General features: G+C 58.8%; 1 protein-coding gene across 1 annotated transcript in view; it reads left to right on the top strand.

Moving 5' to 3' along the window:
* Window positions 1-10,575: 10,575 nt before the first annotated feature.
* The window catches only part of ANO1 (anoctamin 1), a gene marked incomplete at both ends in the record, with an annotated part of 141,891 nt that continues 130,652 nt past the window's right edge, over window positions 10,576-21,814 (top strand). The window contains one exon of the mRNA XM_080693707.1: window positions 10,576-10,633. Within this exon, the coding sequence (XP_080549833.1) occupies window positions 10,576-10,633 (58 nt within the window). The remainder of the gene's footprint in view (window positions 10,634-21,814) is intronic.

Genomic DNA, 21,814 nt, shown 5'->3' on the forward strand with positions numbered 1-21,814 from the left:
GGGCGGGGAATGGAATTTATATCCCTCAAGACCTCACAGAGAGAGGCGGCCGTGATGGAAGCGGGGCTGGGTGGAGGAGGGGCCCCTGGGGTGCGGCTCTGGGCTCATACCGCTCCCTTCTCTTCCTGCTCTGTCTCTGCTCCCTGCAAGCCATTTCCTGAGCTCCGCACACCCGGCCTAACATGGACCGAACCCAGAAATTGCTAAATAAGTCTCCCTCTACGCTGCGTGGCCAGTTATTTTGAATGACAGAAGGCGGATGGAGATAGCATCTCTCTCTGGCGTCTGCTCCCTCTGCGGGCTGAGTCTGAGCGTCCCTCGCTGCTGCGAGACCGAGTCTCTCTCCGTGCTGAGAGGAAGCCCCGTGAAGCGCGCTGCGGGCGCCTGGGGCTTCGCGAGCCGGAGGCCCAGCTGTCTTGTCCGCAGTCACTGTCTGTGCTCCGTGGCTCTCAGGGGGCCTTGACCCCATCAGTCCAACTGATCTGCTGTGCAGAGCCGCAGAGCACGGTGCTGCCGAGGACAGAAGCAAGTCCCAGGAGAAGAGGGAGGCGAGTTCCTGGCACCTGGCAGGCTGAACGGCCCACCCGCGGCAGCTCGGAAACGCTGGGGCCATCTCGGCCTGGGCTGGGGTTCTCAGTGGGCCAGCCACACTCTGCTCAGCCCTGGCCAGCTCCAGGCTAGGTACACGCACACACGCACACACGCACACACGCACACACGCACACACACACACCTTTCCCTTTGGAAACCACCAGGTGCAGCCCGCATGTATTGGCAGCACTTCCTCCCTCCTGGCCGTGGATTCTTCTCTGCTGTGCCGTATTTCCTATTTCCCTCAGGCATTTCCGGGTAAACACATGGTCTCCACAGTTACCCGAGTCATGGCTGAAGTCATGACTCATTGCCCCCAGGAGGAGTCCAGGCCCTGCCCTCGGCTGCAAGGCTCTCCCACGGGGCTCACGCAGCCGCCAGCCGCCTCAGGGCCTTTGCACCGCTGTCCTGCAGGCCTGGGACGATCTTCCAGATGCCAGTAGCATCCTGCCTCCTCCACCCGGCCCTCCGCAGGCTGCCTGTCCACGCGGACGCCCCCGCCCCGCACGGCCTGGTTACTCGCTGACTGCATTCTTCTTCAAAGCTCTTGTAATCCTGCGTGAGAAGTTTTGTTTATTCCCCCCCACACACACACATAAAAATGGCCCTTTACAGCTGGACGCGGTGTGCACGCCCGTCATCCCAGCCACTGGGGAGGCTGAGGCAGGAAGATTGCAGGGTTGAGGCCAGCCTGGGCGACATAGTGAGACTCTGTCTCCAATAAATAAATAAGTTAGGCGTGGCGTTACACACTTGTAATCCCGGCATTCGGGAGGCTGAGACCGGAGGATCGCGGTTCCTGGCCAGCCTCAGCTACTTAGTGAGGCCCTCTGCAACTCAGTGAGACCCTGCTTCAAAATAAAGAATTAAAAAAATAGGGCTGAGGGTGTTGCTTGGAGGTAGGATGCCCCTGGGCTCCATCCCCAGTACCGCAAAAACAAAACAAAACAAAGCACTGGGTCTCGCTCAGTTGCAGACCTCACTAAATGGCTGAGGCTGACTCGAGCCTGCGATCCTCCAGTCTCAGCCTCCAAGTACTGGGATTACAGGTGTGCACCACCACGCCCAGCTAGTCGCTTATTTTGTAGTGGAGTTTGAACTCAGGGGTATTCTACTTCTGAGCAACACTTCCAGCCCTATTTTATATTTTATTTTGAAACAGAGTTTCGCTAAATTCTGAGGCTGTTCCCAAAACTGAGATCCTCCTGTCTCAGCCTCGCAAATACCAGGATAACAGGTGCACGCCCCACGCTGGGCTCCATACATTCTCTTTAAGCGCCTTTCTTCTTTTTAAAATACATATATATATATATATATAGTTTATAATTTATTGGTGCATTGTAGTCAAACATCACAATGGAATACAAGACTTGTGAGGTTATCCAAGCACACATCATTCAATTAGCCTTTATCCGATCCCCATCCCACTCCCTCCCCCTCCCTCGATCCCATGCTTGATTGGTGATTAACTTTGATATATTTGTTTAAGTACATCATGAGTTTTAAGTTTTAAAGAGATTCCATCCTCCCCCATCCCATCCCCTCTGATTGGTCACCTTAATTGCTCCTCTATAGGGCCCTGTCCTCAACTAGATCTCCTCCTATTACCCATTTCTTCCTAGTTTTTGCATATTAGGGGAAGCATCTGGTTTTTTATTTTCTGTGATATTTCTCTGTGTATGCCGCATTGCAAGTTCCGATCCCACTCTTGACGGCCCCGACACCAGCCTGGCCACCCGGCAGACTCTGATGCCAGCCTCAGAGGCCCCAGCACCAGCCTCGCCTCACGGCAGGCTCTAATCCCAGCCTCATCTCACAGCAGGCTCTGATCCCGGCCTCGCCTCACAGCAGGCTCTGATCCCGGCCTCGCCTCACAGCAGGCTCTGATCCCAGCCTCGCCTCATGGCAGACTCTGATCCCGGCCTCACTGGCCCCAGCGCCGGCCTCGCCTCACGACAGACTCTGATCCCGGCCTCGCCTCACGGCAGGCTCTGATCCCAGCCTTGCTGGCCCCAGCGCTGGCCTCGCCTCGCAGCAGGCTCTGATCCCGGCCTCGCTGGCCCCAGCGCCGGCCTCGCCTCGCAGCAGGCTCTGATCTCGGCCTCGCTGGCCCCAGTGCTGGCCTCGCCTCATGGCAGGCTCTGATCCCGGCCTCCCTCACAGCAGGCTCTGATCCCGGCCTCGCTGGCCCCAGCAGGGACTCTTTAAAGTTAGTAGTTCCTGAGCCCCGAGAGCCCTGCAGGGTGAAGGGCTTACACCTGCAATCTTCACTTCTGTCAAAACAAATTGTTTTAACTGGTGCACTGTAGCCTCACATCATAATGTCAAAGATTTTTACTGGCCCCAAAGACACTAAGACATGGGTGCTCCTCGCCTTCTGTGAACAGGTCTGCTCAGTGCGGGGAGACGGCCCGCTGTGTCCACTCTACCGTGAGCCTGTGCCCTCCATCCTGTTCTAGAAAGACCGCGAGGCAGCTCGCCCCGGGGCTGAAATCCCACCCCAGGTAAAACAGTTTGGAAGCTCAGCAGGAAAACCAGGCCCGTTCTGAAACTAAAGGGTTTCAGGTGACACTTAGCACCTCGGGTGGCGGGAAAGGCTGTGCCCCCGGCCCTGGTCACTTGCTCCGTGACACCACGCTGCAGACTCTGCAGGACCCACACCATCCCAATAGGAGACCCAGGTACAGGGCATTGGCCCAGGACTGCTGAGCCAATCGATGGCATGTGGTGGCCCTGAGCGGAACGGCCACTTGCTCTTGGGCCTGATGCCCACCCCAGGGATGGGCTCGTCTGTGTGACAGGGAGCCCCAAGACTACTCAGGGCCCCTCCTTTGTTACCCGGAGCCTGCAGCAGCCAGTTGGGGAAGCAGGACCATCCTATAATCCATAGCACAGGCTGCGGAGCTGCAGGAGTGGGCAGGGTCCCTCTAGCGCAGAAAGTGGGGCTCCTGAAGATACACAGGGTCATCTTCCTGGGCCTTCTTTTTCTGGGAGCAGCGGGCCCCGGCTCTGGGCTTCTGACCGTTTTGCAAACCACCCCGGCTCAGCCTCCCTGCTCCGGGACCAGCGGGGCACCGCTAGTCCGGTGGCAGAACTTTGTGTTTTCCAATAGTTGGTCCCAAACCTATTGACTGGCAGGATCATGGCAGCTGACCAGTGAGCTGTTTGTTTTCTTTTGTTTTGGTTTATTTTGCTACATACAGCTGGGGACCAAGGCTCACACGCTGGGCCACACAGAATCTCCATTAGTGACCCAGCTGCTCTGCCCGGGCAGAGACGCCTGGCCTTCCCGGACAGTGTTCGCGTGTCCCCATCGCCCTCTGAGTTTGAATGGGCTGTCAATGTCCCTTAAGCCAGGCCGTATCTCTGCAAATCATCTTTTTGTTAAGGGGCCAAATAGTGTCTCTCCAAAATGACCAGTTGATAGTGTAGCCCCAGTACCTCCGCTCAGGACTGTATCAAGTTAAAATGAGTGATGGGCCAGATTACACTTGTAATTCCAGCATTCGGGAGGCTGAGACAGGAGGACCCCAGTTCATGGCCAGCCTCAGCTACACTTAGTGGCCCTCCGCAACTTAGTGAGACCCTGTTTCAAAACAAAGAATAAAAGAATCGGGCTGGGGGTGTAGCTCAGAAGTAGAATGCCCTTGGGTTCCATCTCCAGCACCACACACAAAAAAATGTGATTAGTGACCCCACCCCCGACGCAGAGGGCAGCCATCCCCGGCTCCCAGCCCCCAGGACGCAGGCAGTGACTGCTGTTGGCATTAGCCACGGTGGCCCCGGCAGATGTACAACTCAGGGAGGACCGTCCGCTTGCTCCTGGGTCCTCCACGCACTCAGGATAGCTACAGGGCAGTTAAAGTCACGTCACTGAGAATTCCCAGGCCTGGTGACAGTGGCCCCCTCTGAGTCCTGCCATGTCCACCGTTCCCAGGAGACAGCGCTCCGGTGCGGCCCTTATCCCTGGTGCAATAGGGTACAAATGACAAGCCTCGGCTAGAAGGTTCTGCCAGGCGTCCCCCAGCCACTGACAAAGCCGGGTGGGACCCAGGAGGACCCTTTCAAGGCGGGATGCGCCACAGCCCACCCGGCCGGGGCAGTTGGCAACAATAGCGCCTGCAAAGTTGGCCCTGCGGCCTGACGGCGGGATGCGGCCCCGGCGATCCTCAGAGTGGGAGATGTTCAGCCCGGCGAGGCAGCGATACCCAGCCCTGCCAGGGTGGCCTGGGGACACCGACCTACCCCTCTGTTTTGCAAGGACAAAGGAAGCCTGCTCCTCCAGGCCCGTCCCCAGAGATGACCGTGGCGGCAGCTTTGTGTGCGCAGGACCCGTGGGCGGCCCTCGCGGATAGCCAGATAGCCTCAGCACCGCGTTCCCTTCTCGGGTTCCCCGCAGCGAGGGGAGGGCGTCGTCGGGCCGGGAAGGAGGCCTCCGGAGGGGCTGCTCTCACTTTGAAAGGACTCAAGTAAGACTCCCCAAAGGACCCTGGCGGAGGACTGCTAATGGCCCTCCAGAGAGGTGGCCGAGCCGGGCTGGGCCCCTTGTCCCCAAGGACAGCTTGACCTGGTGTTTTCTTTCCCTGGGAATCATTCGGCCCAAACTCACATTAAAAAGAAGGGCGAGGAGGCACGGGGCCGGGGGAGACGGCTCCCTGTCCCAGAGCCCCACCCTGTCTTAGAGGGGGCTGGTGGCGCAAGGCCAGGACTGGCTGTCACATGGCCAGATGGGAACGGCGGCAGTTTTTCTTGGCAAAACGCACCCAAAGGCCCTGGTTCTGAGAAGCATTTGTACTGCTGACCACTGCACCTCCAATTGCCCCCCCCCCCTTTTTTTTGCGGTACTGGGGATGGAACCCAGGGACATTCTGCCTCCAAGCTACACCCCCAGCCCTAGTTTTTATTTATTTTAATTTTGAAACAAGGTCTCACAAAGTTGCAAAGGGCCTAAGTAGCTGAGGCTGATCACAAACCCGGGTCCTACTGTTTCAGCCTCCCATATGCTGGGATTACAAGCTTGAGCCACCATGCCCGGCTAATTGTCTTATTTTTAAAGGTGTGTGTGTGTGTGTGTGTGTGTGTGTGTGTGTGTGTGTGATACTGAGGATTGAATCCAGGGGCATTCTACCTCTGAGCTACACCTCCATCCCTATCTTTATATTTTATTTTAAACAGGGTTTCACTAGGTTGCTGAGGCTGGCCTCAGACCTATAATCCTCCTATCTCTGCCTCCCAAGTCCTTGGAATTACAGGCGTGTGCCACCATGCCCAGCTTTCAATTATCTTAAAGTTGAACTCCACGTGAAGCCCGCCTTGCCCTGAGAGGCATTTTCCTATTGGCTCCTGAGAGAAAGGCAGGGGGCCCTACTTTGATCTGCAAAATACTCCTGGGGTCTTTTGGGCAGATAACCCAAGTGCATCCGGTTAGAGAAGGGGCTTCCGGTACAAAACCCCACCCTCCAGTCACTTGGAAGTCTATCTAGACCTGGCCATCTGGCCTCTGTTTTATTATCGTGAGCCTTGGAATCTGTCTTATTTGCTCTGGGAAAAAAAATGACCCAGGTCCTGCTTTCTTTGAGGGCACAGGAAGCGTAAATATTTGCCCCGTTAATTAGCGTCCGCCTAATTGCAAACACTCGCGCAGGATGACCCGCCGCGAGGGACGAGTGGCTAGATGTTAGTCATACCTGGAACGGGCAGGCCGCGTCCCCAGGCCACTCACCTGGCCCAGCCCTGACAGCGACCCGGAGGTGGCCGAGAGGCCGAGGCGCCCCAGCGCAGGCCACGAATGTCCTCAATTACCAGGACTAAATATGGGTCTCTCCCGACGGCTGCCGTGACCTTACTATTCCTGGTATTATCCACACTAATTCCAAATTCCAGCGAGGTGAGTGGAGGGTCACAGGTCAGGGCCGCAGAGTCTGAGAGTCAACTAGAACTTGGAGAACCAATGGGACCCGGGATCGAACCCCTGTCCTGCGGCTCTCTGGCTGTGTGATGTGGGCACGCCGGTCTCCTTCTCTGTTTTGTCTTAGTTGTTGTTTTTTGGTGCTGAGAATTAAACTCAAGGACATTCTGCCTCTGAGCTACACCCCCAGCCCTATTTTACTTTTTATTATTTTTATTATTATTTATTATTATTATTGTTATTATTATTTTGCAGTGCTAGGAGTGGAACCCAGGGACATTCTACCTCTAAGCTACACCCCCAGCACTATTCTTTATTCTTTATTTTGAAACAGGGTCTCACTGAGTTGCAGAGGGCCTCACTGAGTAGCTGAGGCTGTCAGCCAACCGCGATCCTCCGGTCTCAGCCTCCCGAGTGCTGGGATGACAAGCGTGCGCCTCCACGCCTGGCTTCCTATTTTACTTTTTACGTTGAACCGCCGAACCTCAGCTAAGTTGCTGAGGGCCTCGGAATATTTCTGAGGCTGGCCCAGAATGAAATACTCAGTTTATGATTAAAAAAAAAAAACAACCTACATCACCTCAAGCACATGATGTGGGATCATTGTTCCCATGTACTGCTTTGGAGACGGATGCAGGAGCAAGCTGGGCGTGGTGGCACAGGCCTGGAATCCCAGTACTCGGGAGGCTGAGACAGGAGGATCATGGGCTCGAGGCCAGCCTCAGCAACTTAGTAAGGCTCTCGGCCACTGAGTGAGTACCTGTTTCAAAATAAAAAGGGCCTTCGGAAGCGCCGGTTCTGGGCTAATTGGGTTCCTGGCTGTAGGACTCGAAGACCCATCCTACAGATGCTCCGACAGTGTTATAAGAAGCCGGTCACTTTTTCTGTTGGACCACTGAGGCCCCGGAGCTGGGCCAGCCCTGGGGGGCGGCTGGGCCTTGGTCCTGCTCATCTCTGCACCTGGGGTCCCCGAGCCAACCTGACTCAAGACCCTCCACCCGTGGCAGGTGCTAGGGGAGCTGAGCAGAGCTGAAAACAGGCGGGAAACATAAATATACAGCGGAAAAATGACCCATGCCCCGGAGTGCATTCAGGAGAGCGGCCGTGGGGCAGGGCCTGGTGACAGCTTGGGGTGTCCTGGTTGATCTGAGGGTGCAGGAACAACCATGGAGTTAGGCATGAACAGGTGATGCCCGTAGAGGCCTCTGGAGGCCCAGGGTGGAGGGCAGTGCCACCGTGGGTCCATCCAGCTCTGCCCTGCACGCTCCTGGGAGGCCCGCTGTGCTCGCTGGTGGCGTCTGGCGTCCACTGAGACCTCAGATGGCCGCCAGCCCCGGGGTCTGATAAGGCCCCGGTTTCAGGCAAGGGCTGAGCCTGCCCCAGCCGAGGTCACGGCCTTACCCCGCAAAGCCTGGGCCCAGGGGATAAGCACCGGCCCGGCCCGGCTCCCCCTCAGCGGCTTCTCTCCCTCCCTCGATGCCTCGCCGAAAAGGGAAACCGTTTTCCATAATTACAAGCACTGTGCGGCGTGATTGCTGAGTTCCGCGACGGCTGTGTGTTGCAGACAGGACGCTACCTCCCTGTGCAGTCCGCTTGCCCGGCTCCGCGGGGGACCTACTCATCCACCCGGGGTGCAGGGTGCCGGAGAGACTCGGCAGCAGAGGGTCCGCGGCACGGGCTCCGGGCGGGCAGGTGTCCGGTGTCCTCTCCCTCTCAGCCACGCTGGGCTGTGGCTGCGCCGGCGGCCTGGCCTTTCTCCTGCCTGGCATCCTTCCCACGTGACCACGCTTACCGAAATAGCAGCCGAGACCAATCTTTTTCAAAAGGAGCTGGTTCAGGTATTTGCTAAAATATCTTTTTAAACGTCCGGATTGGCGGCGGCTATTTTTTTGCATATGTCGGACGTGGCTGAGGGGTTTCATCAGGAGGTAACCTGACTGCAGCCAAGAGGAGAAGAAGAAAATCCCGGGCTCCAGGCTGAATGAATCAACATCTATTAAAAGCCAGTTAACAAACTTCTGCTACGAATAATGCCTCTAATAATGTGCATTTTTAAGCTGGCTCAATATACCATAGCCCATTCCTGCCTCCTGCACAAAGATAAACAATAGGCCATTAAACAACAACAACAAAAAAAAAACAGTCCCAGAGCCAGGCGGGCGTGGTGGGGGCCCCTTGTAATCCCAGCCTTCGGGAGGCTGAGACAGGAGGATCATGGTTCACGGACGGCCTCAGCTACTTAGTGAGGCCCTTCGTAACTCAGTGAGACCCTGTTTCAAAAAATAAAAAAAGACTATAAAAAAATTAGGACCAGGGGTGTAGCCGGAGGTAGAATGCCCCTGGTTTCCATCCCCAGTACCGCACCAAAAAAACCCAAAAAACAAAAAAACCCCAATACTCCCAGTATGTATTTATACTCCCCCCCTCCAAGCATTTTTTTGGGGGGGTTATAGTTCATCATCCCAAGGGTAAGAATTCTAAAATTTTCTCTGTGTATTTACACCACTGAGCTCTTGCTCTGGGTCACCTTAGCCCTCAGACCTTTCCAAGAAAAATGAGTTTTTATCTTGACTGCCAGACACTGGCCAGAGGGAAGAGGGAGCCCTGACAGTGGCCCCCAGAGGGCCCATGACAGCACCTAAGTCCAGCCAGCCGCCTCTGCCCTCCCGGGGCAGACTCGGGGTGCACGGCACTCTCCTGGGGAGACCCCTGCCTGACCCGAGCCCCTGACCTCTTACTGGGGACACAGGTGGCCTCTCTTCCAGAGCCCCCTCTTGTAGCTCAGGCGGAGGGCAGGGGCTCCCGGGGCTCGGCTGTGCCCCGGGGGTGGTGCACTTGGTACCAACCCCGCAGGCCAGGAGGGCTCGCCCTAAGAGCAGAGTCTCCTCCCCGAGGGTGTGGGGTGCCCCTTATGGGGCGGCTGGGTCTGTCCCACCAGAGCCCACACAGCTACCCAGCAGGGCTGTTAACCTGGCAGGTGACCCCAGGGCCCCTGGCACCCGCTGCTCTCAGCACCAGCCCAGCTGCACCCTGGGGTGCGGAAACTGCAAGATGGCCTTTCAAAAGGTCAGGTCTGCGGTTGCCCACCGCCACCGCCACCCTCCTGCAGCCAGGGAGCAGCTCAACGTTTTGTTTAAGGCTGTTCTGCTTCAGAATTTATGGTATTTATTTGGAGATGTCAGGACTGTGCGGTCTGCAGATACAAGGAGGCGCCTGCCCCTCGTTCCCCACAGTGGCCGGGTGCCCGCGTCCCACAGAGCCCCGGCCAGTGGTCTGCCTGGCTCCCTGCCCGGAGCCTGCTGCAGCGGCGCACTCCATGAGGTGGGGGCGGCAGAGGACCCCAGGCTGCCCCAGAAGCCCCCCGCCAAGTTCTCCTATACTCAGCTACCGGGAATCTTCAAATCAGGGGAGGGTCTCCCGGGGCTGTTCTCAGTTACCAGGATGCAAGCTCCCGCAGGCCCAGCGGGGAGCTTGTGCTCCACTCCCAGGGTCAAGTTCAGACCACTGACCCTTGCTGGCCGCTGGGCTTTGGCTGGCCTCTGCATCTGATAACTGTTAGGAGAGGCTCCTTAGGGTCCGGCCGCCCAGGGGAGGGGGCGCAGGGCCCTTTCTGGGCCGGCCTGCCCGTGGCTGCACTGGGCTGGGTGCTTCTCCCCTGGGTCGGTGCCCCTCCCCGGGGCCTGGCGGGGCGCCCCGCACCGCCTCTGGGCCCCACGGCCTGCCCTGCCTGATAAGCGGGAGACTGGCCCTGGCCGGAGGCTGGGGGCAGGCCGGCCGGTCCAGCATCCAGCCTGTGGGCGGCGTCCGGGTGGCCGGGTGGCCGGGGGAGTCGCCTGCGCGGGGCGGGGCGAGGGCGGCGCCCGCAGGTAGCCGGGCGGGGCGGGGGGGACGCCCGGGACCCCCGGGCCAAAAGGCGGCGGGTCCGAGCCGCGGCTGCGCCCGTGGCCAGTCTGGCTGGGCGCTGGCCCGCGTCCCGCCTGGGGAGGCCAAGGGGACCCCGGCCGCAGAGCCGACCCCGCTCCGGGACGACGCGCCTCCCGCCTGAGCCCTGAGCGAGCCGGGCAGCCAGCCCCGCCATGCTGGAGGGCGACCTCGGCCTGGAGGGGCTGCCCCCCAAGGAAGCCCCCGCCGCCGGTGAGTGCGGGGCGGCTCGGGATGCTTGGGCACCGCGCCCACGAGCAGGGAACGGCGCCCGCCCCTGCCTGGGGGTGCTGCCCGCCCTGGGGGGCTTGGGGGTCCTGGGATCCTGGGGTCCTGGGGGGATCCTGGGGTCCTGGGGGGGGTCCTGGGATCCTGGGGTCCTGGGGGGGATCCTGGGGTCCTGGGATCCTGGGGCCCCGGCTGGGGTGGGGGAGGCCCTGCAGCGTCGTCCCCCGGGAGGTCCCCAGCCGCCCGCGTCCACGCTCCGGCGGATGCGAGGTTCTAGGATGTTTTTACAGGCGCTATTAATACTCTTAATATTTCCGTGCTATTCTGGAGATTTATTTGCGATATAACTACCAGGAGGACCGTAAGGAGGCGGGGAGGGAGGCGGGAGGGGGAGTCCCTGGCTCTCTCCACCGGTTCCCTGCGCATAAATCACGACCCTGGATTATTTTTGTACCAATAATTTTAAAATAAATGACCCAAGCAATGTTTCCTGTATGATTCCCCCTCCCGGTCAGAGGTTATTAAATATAAAATGTACGGCGGCGTGGAGGACCGGCACAGAGGGGCCGGCGTGGCATGCGCTCCGTTTTACTTAATTACACGGCGGAGCCGCCCTGCTGCTTGGGGTCCGTGCCCTGCAATCAGGGTGCTGCGTGGCCGCAGCTGCTAGTTTAACTATGGCACGGGGAGTCTCCTTTTCTTCTTCCGTCTCCCTTTCTCCCTTCCCTGGTGTTTTGGGCTTCCTTGGAGAAACTCCTTCTGCCAGACACTTCTTAAGCAGTTTGCCTTCTTTCTACAAGCGAGGCTGTGTCCTGTTCATCAAACAAAGGCCCCTGGATAAAGGGCGGGGGATGCATCCTGTGGTCCACCCCAGCTGCCACCTCTGGTCTGCTCTGTAACCAGCTGGGGGCTCGAGCCCCAAACTTGCCAACATCTGGCCACGTGGTGAGCATCGCGGGGAGGGCTTTCCGCCTCTCGGCTAGGGAGCCCTCGCTGGGCCAGGGCTGGTGGCAGATGCCCCAGCCCACCTCCTCCGAATTCCTTGCCCCCCAGCAGCCCAGGCAGCTCCCAGCCACGCAGCCCGGACGGCAGAGCCCACCATGGAGGAGCCCACCAATCGTTAAATCTGGGCCAGGGGCACATGCTTGTAATCTCAGTGTTTGAGAGGCTGAGACAGGAGGGTTGCAGGTTTGAAGCCTTGGCAACTTAGGGAGGGCATGTTTCAAAATGAAAAGGACTGGAGGGGGGCGTGTAGGGTGGAGGTAGAATCCCCTTGAGTTAATCCCCAGTACCAACACACACACACACACACACACACACACACACACACACACACACACACGGGGAAAAAAAGAAACATCATTAGCTGGGTGCAGTGGTACATGCCTGTGACCCCGGTACTGGGGATGCTGAGACAGGAGGGTTGCAGGTTCGAGGCCGGCAGGCGGTAAATTAAAGGGCTGGGGTCCAGCTCAGAGGTTCAATCCCCACACCCCAAATAAATAACTAACAACAGCCCTGGGTGCAGGCGGGTCTCAGGTGGGGTCATCTGGAGCTTCCCCCAGGCACAGCCAATGGCCACATCTGAGCGGTCACCACGTGCAGATGACCATCGCAGCCTCGACTCCTGGGAACGCCCATCCAGTCCATTCCCCTGCTCCCGGCTGTGTCCTGGCCAGTGCCTCAGCCTCGGCCTCTGGGGTTCCACCAGGGCAGGTGCCTCTCCGGCGGCGGCTGGCTGCAGGATTGCCGTGGGGACCCACATGGCCACGCTGAGCTGCGGCTCCCCCACGTAAACTGAGGCCCGGAGGCAGGTAGATAGGGAGAGAGAAAGCCAGAGAATTTCAGGACAGGCGGAGCCTGAGAGGGGAGGTCACTCTGTCCCACTTTGGCCAGTGGCAGGGGCCCCGAACTTCCAGAGCTGACCCCAGGGCCCGAACCCCGCTCTGGGCAGGATCTGCGAGGCCTGGAGGGCTGGCTGTCGGGAGGTGACTGGAGGCCAGAGCTGCCCGTGCGCCTGGCTCTGCCCCGCGTGTGTGTGAGTTCTGCGGTCATCACTCTTGCCCTGGCCAGCAGCAGCGCCCTCAGCCCCCCACCTCATCTGCACAAACCCAGGCATGACGTCACACCCAAGGTTCCGCTCCTTCCAGCTTCCCTGCAACACGCTGAGCCCACAGTACTAGGGAGCTACTGATTGTTAGAGACCACCACCCACATCTGCATTGCCAGCAACCTCTCTTGTTGGTTATTGATAAGCTGCTTACTGTAAACTCGGGGCTGCACCTCCCACAAGGGCAGGAGGACAGAATGCCGTCCACAGCGCCCTCCACTGGCTCGTGTGCTCAGCCGGGACGTCCTGTCCTCTCTGGTGCCCCTGATGGCCCCGGGCACAGGGGATTGGAGGAGACGAAGCCAGGTGAGCCCTGCCGAGCCGGCCAGTGCACGGGCACCGTGCGAACCCTGGCACCTGCTCCACTCCTGCTCCTCACTCTGAAGTGCAGCCCTGCTTTTGCCCCCCAGTTATGGGAGATGGGAGGGGAAACTGAGGCTCGCGCACCTAGGCCGAGGTCACACAGCAAGTCTGGGCTCGTGAAACTCTCTGACCGTGTACACAAAGGGGCTCGCAGGCCGGCCGGCCAGGGAAAGGGGGCTATGACTATCCCCTGGGTCTCCAGTTAGAGGGCCGGGGAGGCTCTCGCTGAGCGGGTGGGCGACGCGGGATGCTGGCCATCCGGGTGGCCGCCACACCCGGGGCTCCCCGGTCCTAGGGCCGGCCGGAGACGGCGCTGGGCGGAACCCAAGAGGCAGGTGCGGCCAGCGGGCAGGGGGCCCTGGCCACGGGAGCCCCTGGGCTGAGATGGAGCGGGGCTGGCTCCGGCTTGGTTGGACAGAGCCTCTGCTGCTGTGCAGGCGCGGGCTCGGCCTCCTGCAGCACTCGGGGGCATGTGCTGGGCACGCGGGGAGGGCGCCGAGCAGGTCAGGTGCGCGCAGGGCGAGGCCCCGGGACACTGAGTTGTCAGGCTGGCCTGAGAGCGGGGGCCGAGCTGGGTCGTGGTTTTTGTTTGTTTGTTTGTTTTTTAAACTGGAATTGAACCCAGGGATATGCTACCTCCGAGCCACACCCCCAGCCCATTTGAGTTTGTTTGTTTGTTTGTTTGTTTGTTTGTTTTGTGGTACTGGGGGTGGAAGCCAGGGGCTTTTCTAGGTCCGGGCTATGCTCCCAGACCTTTTTTATACTTTGGAAGCAGGGTCTCACTAAGTAACTTGAGGTTGGCCTCAAACCTGTGTGATCCTCCTGTTTCAGCCTCCCAGGGCGGGGATTACAAACGTGCGCCCCGCGCCCGGCAATCTACCTTTAACTTTTGAAGGACCTGCCAAACTCTTCCGCAGCAGCCGCACCTGCCGCGCCCCACCAGCAACGCGCCGGGGCTCCCGGTTCCCACGTCCTCCTCCGCGTTTGTTTCTCACTTGCGGCTGCGGTTTGCCTTTGCCTAAGAGTTATCACGTCGACCACCTTCCCGTAGTCCACGGGCGTATTGGTATTTTCATGTTCTCTCCGGAGAAACATCTCCAAAGAGGTATTTGGGCAGTGCCCATTTTTCAGTCGAGTTTTTTGGTCTTTTGTTGTTGAATTGTAGGAGTTCTCTGTACAGCCTCAACGCCGAGACCTTGCCAACTGTATGACTTGCAAATATTTTCCCCCATTCCGAGGGTTGTCTTTTCACCTTCTTGATACCGTCACACACACACACACACACACACACACACACACACACACACTAATTTTCATGATGTTTACTCTCTGCATTCTCTCTTGTCGCTTGGACTTTTTATTTTTTATTTATTTTTTGTTTTGTTTATTTTTTTTGCTCCACTTGGACTTCTTAAAGCGTCAGCCCTCACGGTCCACAGCCCAACCCAAGGTCACGAAGACGTCCTGCTGCTTGCTTCTGAGAGTTTGTGGGTTTACTTCTTATATTTAGAGCATTGATCCATCTTCAGTTAATTTTAATGTGTGGGGTATGGTAGAGCCCAGCGCCATCTTCCGTATGTGAATATTCCATTGTCCCAGAACTGCTTATCAGAGCCTGTCCTTCAGGGCTTTGCCCTGGGGCATGTTGCTACCAGCCGGCGCGTGCCGCCACTCCACGCGTATGGCGTTATCAGCCTGGAGTAATGTCCGCTCAGAGGACATTCCCAGGGAGACAGAGGCGTGATCTGACCGAAATCCAGTCAGGCCCCCATCGGCGGCCCATCCCGAGGGCCACGCTCTCCACAGCTGCCCGCAGAGGCTGGACACCTGCGCTGCCCGGGAGGCCAAGGGCCACCTGAGGCTCTGGGCAGGCACCGCGGGGCAGATCTCCTGCTCTGTGCACACGGCCCCACACGAGTTCCTCTTCTCTACTGCAGTGAACAGAATCCAGAAAGCTGCCTTCTGCCTCTGCCTTTGGATATACACTTGAATCCTGGTTGAGCGCAGAGGAACATTTCCCGTTGTATTAAGGGTACAATGTAGCCAGGGGGCCAGCAAGTAGGGAGACAGGGTAGCCATAGTATCAGGAACAGGGATACAGTGTATCCAGAGACGGGCTCTCAGGGCCTTTACAGTCTATTTAGATTTACTCTGTAATTTCATGGCTTTCACCGTCTATTTAGGTTTACACTGTAATTTCCATTGTGGAAGGTCTCTAATTCTGAGAATTAAGCCCTGTGTGCCAAGGATGCCCGGCCCCTTCTCCGTGCTGCCGGGGGGAGGCTGTCAGGCCCCCAGAACATGCCGTCCGTTGGGTCTCCGTCCATCGCATCCACCCCGCCTGCCTCCCTGGATGGACTCGGTCCCCTCGGGAACAAGAATCACATGTTTTTCTAGCCCCAGCCCAGGGCCCGGCCATTGCAAGGCTCGTGAGAGTCAGATTGCAGACAGATGGATGGACAAATGGACGGGTGGTCGCCGCCGCTCGCGGCCAGCTCATTTACTCCAGGTGGTGTAGATTTGCAAGCCGTTACGGTTTGGATTCAGAGCGTCCTCCAGGCCTTCCGTCAACAAGGCGGCCACGTTCGACGTGAGGCTTGGCTGCCGAGGAGGGTCCCTGGGGCTCGGCCTTGGGGACCACGTAGGCGTCCGCCTGCCCGTGCGCTGTCGCTTTGCTCCCGGCCTCCGCGGAGTTTCTCCGCTCATGGTCTCTCTGCTTCTGGTGCCGGCCTGGAGCTCCGCAGAGGGGACCCGGGCTGCGCCCCTGAGAGCTCCAGAACTGTGAGCACATCGGCCTTCCTTCCCGGGAGCTGGGTGTGGTCAGGCTTCCTGGGCCACAGCAGAACTGGTGTCAGGAGTGGGGTCACTGCTGCCTCTCGGCCCGACGTGTGTGTCGTGAGCCTTGGGAACTGGCGTGTGGTAGGAAGCGTAAGGGCCCGGATGCCGGCAGAAAGGCGGATGGTAGAGACGGTGCTCAGGAGGTTTCAGCGGGCCAACAGGACTCCACGGGGAGAAACAATAGTGGCCACACGTGTTAAATTCTGGCGAAGAACTTATTGGCGTTTTTCCTGTGTTCTGAAAGTTTGTGAGGCCCAGTTTAAAGGTGATGGATTGATTATGCTGGCAGGGGTAGTCTAAAAACAGCCAAGTAGCCGGGCATGGTGGTGCACGATTGTCATCCCCGCGCTTGGGAGGCGGAGACAGGAGGATCGCGCAGGTTCAGAGCCAGCCGCGTGCGCTGGCTTAGGAGACCCTGTTTCCAAATACAAATGTAAAAATAGGTCTGGGAGTGTAGCCCGGAGGTAGAAGGGCTTCCAGGAGCCCCAGTACCACCAAAAAAGAAAAAAAAAAACAAAAACAAAAACAGCCAAGTAGCCAGACTGCGTGATGGAGCTTAACGTCCACACACGGCCCCTATCGGGAGGAGAAAGCAAAGCAGAGAGGCTCTGGGGCTTGTTTATGCCGCTTCCTTTAATGCTTGTTAAGTTGGTAAAGCTCAGACGTGGGACTGAGGCCCGGAGAGGGCAAGGCATGCCCCCCGAGCGCACACAGCCAAGAGCGCTCTGCGACTCTGCGGGAAGGACCTGCCAGACCCTGTCGCGGGTCCGGCTGACACGGTGAGCCCTGGCCCCGGGCCAGGCCTCCGCTCTCAGCTCTTCCCCCGGGGGAGGCCGCCCTCTGCGGCCGTCTGGCTGCTGCTGGGTCTCTGGCTCCGCCGGGCACCGGTCAGTGCTCCGCCTCCGTCCCGGTCCTTAGCGTTCCCGGGCACACGTGGCCGGGTTTTCACACTGTGGAATGAAGTGTTTCAAGCCTCCTCAACCCTCTGAGACCCATCTAACGGCGATCGCATGGCCTTCGGGTAGACAAATTGCTATTTCCGTGGATTTGGTCCTGGGGGCACCTGCGTGTGCCGACTGCCTCACCTGCAGCCTCGGCTTCCTTTCTGGTTGCAGCCCGCAGGATATCTGCGGCCCAGCCCGGGAGGCCTTGCCAGCGCCAACCCCACCCAGCAGGGCTGGCAGCGGCACCTTCTCTCTGCAGCCGCGCAGGCCGCCGTCCGCCTCTGGGTGTGGTGGCAAACACTGCCCACGACACCTCGACTTAATCCTCTCCCTTAACACTTGCCCGGAATCACTTCCACCCACGCCAGCCTCTGCTGGGGGATCGTTTTTAACGCTTTTACATGGTACTGGAGCAAAGAAGCCAGCCGGTGCCGCCTGCCGTGCCACGGGGCTGCCGTGGGAGCCGGAGGAAGGAGGTGTGGCCGGGCGGCCTTTGATGGGCGTGTGTTTCCTGGGCATCAATGGCCCGAGGGGCCGGTTGGGAGCGTGGGGTAGAGAACAGAGGGGCCTGGGTTGCCTGCAGGGTGCTCCCGGCCACTCGGTCACCGTGGTTCTGGGCCAGGTTGGCCCCACGGTGGTGTTCCTGCCTATCTCAGTGCTCAGAGGCCCAGCCTCGGTCCCTCATAGAGCCGTGGGTGGTGCACGCCTGGCGTCCCGGTACTCGAGAGGCTGAGACGGGGATGGCAGGATGCCGGGCAGCCGCAGCAACCTGGCGAGACCCCAGGACCCAAACAACCTCAAGAACAGAAAGAGCCGTGAGCGGCTGGTGTGCGCTGGGGGGGGGCAACAGGAAAGCCACCAGTAATGTCCCGTGTTTGCTCTTTATTGCTGCCGATGGGGGGCAGCCACTGCAGGTAAAGCCACGTGGGTTCAGAGATGTGCACACGGCCCAGAGCCTACGGGGCCACTTCCCAGGCTAGACGCAATCCTGAGCCCCCCCCCCCCCCCCCCGCCCGTGGTACTAGGGATGGAACCCAGGGGCCTTCTACCTCTCAGCTACACTCCCAGACCTATCTTATATTTTATTTGGAAACAGGGTCTCACTAAGTTGCTGAGAGCCTCACTAAGTAGCTGAGACTGGCTTCGAACCTGCGCGATCCTCCTGTCTCAGCCTCCCAAGCGCGGGGATGACAAGCGTGCGCCACCACACCCGGCTTGGCAAATAGTAATTTAGTCAGTAGTGAAATCCCCACAGCTTAGGCGCGCGGTTGGGTCAGTTTAACACCTGTCCACGCGGCTGTGTAGCCCCAGTAAGACGCAGGATGTCCCGTCACTGCAGAGCGCAGCTTCCTACCCCCCTCCCCACTTCCCGCCCTGGGTTTGCCCCGGCAGAACCCCCGTCTGTGCCGAGTGCGCCCATCATCTGGAAGGCCACTTTGGAGATCCAGCGTGCTGGGGAGATTTCCAGTTTGGCGTCTTTATGAAGGAGGCCACGAGGGGCCCGGCTTTGATGGATATGTTTGCGGTTCTCGGATAAATGCCTGTAGCTGGGATCCCGGACTCGCGGGGCCACAGGATAAAAGCGTGCGTCGCTAGTTAAGAGTCTGCCCAGCTGGGTGCGGTGGCGCACTTTGGAATCCCAGCATTCAGGAGGCTGAGACAGGAGGATCTTGGTTCGAGGACAGCCTCATCTACTTAGTGAGGCCCTCTGCAACTCAGTGAGACCCTGTTTCAAAATAATAAGGCCGGGCGTGGGGCCGCGCTTGTAATCCCCGCGCTTGGGAGGCTGAGACAGGAGGATCGCACGGGTTCGAAGCCAGCCTCAGCTACTTAGTGAGGCTCTCAGCAACTCAGTGAGACCCTGTTTCCAAATAAAATATAAAATAGGTCTGGGAGTATAGCCCGGAGGTAGAAAGCCTCTGGGTTCCACCCCTAGTACCACCAAAAAAAAAAAAAAAAAAAAAAAAGAATAAAAATTAGGGCTGGGGGTGTAGCTCGGGGGTAGAATGCCCCTGGGTTCCATCCCCAGTACCGAAAAAATAAAAAGAAAATAAAGAAAAGTCTGCCAAGCGCTTGTCTGTGCTACCAGCCACGTGAGCTTGAGACGGATTTTAATTCCTGGCCTTCTGTCCTGTCTGCCGATCCTTCCGCACATTACGGACTGCCATTGGGCGAGGGCTGGGTCCTTCTTCATCCCTAAACCTGCAACGCAGGCCCTCAGTGAGCACTTGCCAAACAAAGGAGGTGCTGGTACTCGGTGCCCTTCCGCTGCTGAGCGGCCAGGGCCCACAGCCTTGCTGGAGATCGGCGGGCTCAGAGGCCCCTAGTCTGGTGAGAGTGGAGAGCGCGGGAGGGCCGGTCCTCACGTAGGCGGCCTGCGGTGGGGCGGCCAGCCGGGGACGAGGGAGGGTGCCCAGAGCGTCCTCCACAGTGGGAGGCTCTGAGCCAGGCGCGGTCAGCCGTGGGTTCTGTGACGACGCAGCCCCGGGAAGGGCCTCCGGGGGACTTTCAGCTCGGAGGTGCTCACCTGCTGGTGGTGCTCAGATGGAGACGTGGCACCCGGAACGGCCTTGGAGGAAAAGCCGTCGCTGGGCTACTCTCCGCATCACCCGCCAGCTGTGGTATTCGGTGTCTGGGCCACCGGAGGGAAGGAAATGGCGAGGGCGGCCACTCCCCAGGGAGAGCTGTGGCAGGGACGTTGGCAGGCTCCCGCCATCATTAAAAAGCACTTTAGCCCGGGCGCGGTGGGCACGCTTGAGATCCCGGCATTCGGGAGGCTGAGACCGGAGGATCGCGGTTCGCGGACAGCCTCAGCTACTTAGTGAGGCCCTCTGCAACTCAGTGAGACCCTGTTTCAAAATAAGGAATAAAAAATAGGGCTGGGGGTGTAGCTCAGAGGTATAATGCCCCTGGGTTCCATCCTCAGTAGCGCAAAAAAGAAAGAAAGAAAGAAAGAAAGAAAGAAAGAAAGAAAGAAGAAAGCAAGCAAGCCCAGGCCACACCATCCCACCGCCAGAGCCCTGGGGTCAAGGAAAGCCCATCCGGGCAGGGCAGAGCCGCCACACGCAGAATGCCAAGGACAGAGGGCAAAGGCCGCTGGGCCCGCTGCTTCTCACAGTCCCCGGCTGCCACCACGCCACCAGCCCGGGAGGGGGGAGGATACAGAGCAGCCCACAGCCCGGGACAACAGGCTCCTCGGCCCCGCCCGTGGAGACCCCTGAATCCCACCAAGATCATGTGGATCAAAGGAGCCCGGTCACAGAAACCAGCCTCGGATCTGCCATCCTCCTGTCTCAGCCTCCCCAGGGCTGGGATGACAGTGTACTCCACCACGTCCAGCAGCTCAAAGTGTTTAATAGCCAGGTCCCACCAGTGGCTGGGCCCAAGTACAGTGTCCACTCCAGGGGAGGCAGCTGCCCCCCCCACTTGAAACAGAGGCCCCTCAAAGAACTTTAGTTCAGGCTGCCCCACAAGCTCCTGGACCATTATTCTAGGTCTCTCATTGGGCTTGGGGTGCTGGCCACCTTTTTTTTTTTTTTTTTGGTGGTACTGGGGTTCCTGGAAACCCTTCTACCTCCGGGCTACACTCCCAGACACCTATTTTTAAAAATATTTTTATTTGAACCTGCACGATACTCCTGTCTCCACCTCCCAAGCGCGGGGATTACAAGCGTGCGCCACCATGCCTGGCACTCCTTTTCTTTCTTTCTTTTCTTCTTCCTTCTTTCCTTCCTTCCTTCCTTCCTTTCTTTCCTTTTTCCTTTTTTTTTTGCGGTACTAGGGATGGAACCCAGGGACATTCTATCTTTGAGCTACACTCCTGACCTAGTTTTTATTCTTTATTTGGAAACAGGGTCTCATTGGGTTGAAAAGGGCCTAAGTAGCTGAGGCTGTCTGAGAACCCCGACCCTCCTGTCTCAGCCTCCTGAATGCTGGGATTACACGTGTGTGCCACCACACCCAGCATTATATATAATTTTCTATGGTGTCTGTCTGTTATTATTATTATTATTATTTTTTTTTTTTTTTGCAAAACTGGGGATTGAACCCAGGGGCATTCTACCTCTGAGCTACACCCCCGCCCTATATATGATTATTTTGAAAGAGGGTCTCACTGAGTTGCAGAGGGCCTCACTAAGAAGCTGAGGGTGGCCACAAACCGCGATCCTCCTGTCTCTGCCTCTGGAATGCTGGGATGACGAGCGTGCGCCACACCTGGCTGCTGACCACCTTTTAGACAGAACCCTCCCCGGGCTCCACCTGGCCAGAAAGCAGCCTCCGGGCACCAGAATCGCAGCTGGCTGGTCCGTGTGGGGCCCCAGTATCTCCAGGTGTTGGCCACCACGTCCTCCCCCTGGACACTCCTGTCCCCTCTCCTCAGGCCATCACGACCCGGGCTCTGGAGGGAACGTGGGCCACACCCACGGTCTCCCCGAGATGGCGCACGGTGGGTTTCTAAGGCGATGGGAACTTCAGGAAACCACCTTGATCTGCGTGTGCTCTGGGGACCCAGTTCCGCCAGCTTCTCCCCGGGCCCGCGGCCCAGCAGGGTGTCAGGGGGCGGGGCGGGATCCCAGGAGCAGGTGGTCCCGTGGGATGCTGGTCCAGGTCCCACAGGTGAGGGCGGGGACGTCTACGAGGCAGCCCTGGGGAAGCGGGGCCCAGGGGCCTCCTGTCTGCCCGCTGCTCAGTGACCGCTGCTGGCAGAGCGGGCTGGCCGGCCGCCTGCTTTGTGCACTTGCGATTTGGCCGGCAGCTCTGCCGGGGTGGTGGCTCTAGGGCCAGGCTGGCTGTGAGCGGGGTGACGGGGTGGTGTGTGCCCGTCCCTGGAAGGCAGCCTGGGCCTGTCACCCGGCAGGGGCAGGGCCGCAGGAGACGGCCAGGCCTCGAGAGGCCTTCCCTGGGCTCACT

This window comes from Muscardinus avellanarius (genome assembly GCF_963383645.1).
Source record: "Muscardinus avellanarius genome assembly, chromosome: 1".
In the NCBI taxonomy this organism is placed as follows: domain Eukaryota; kingdom Metazoa; phylum Chordata; class Mammalia; order Rodentia; family Gliridae; genus Muscardinus; species Muscardinus avellanarius.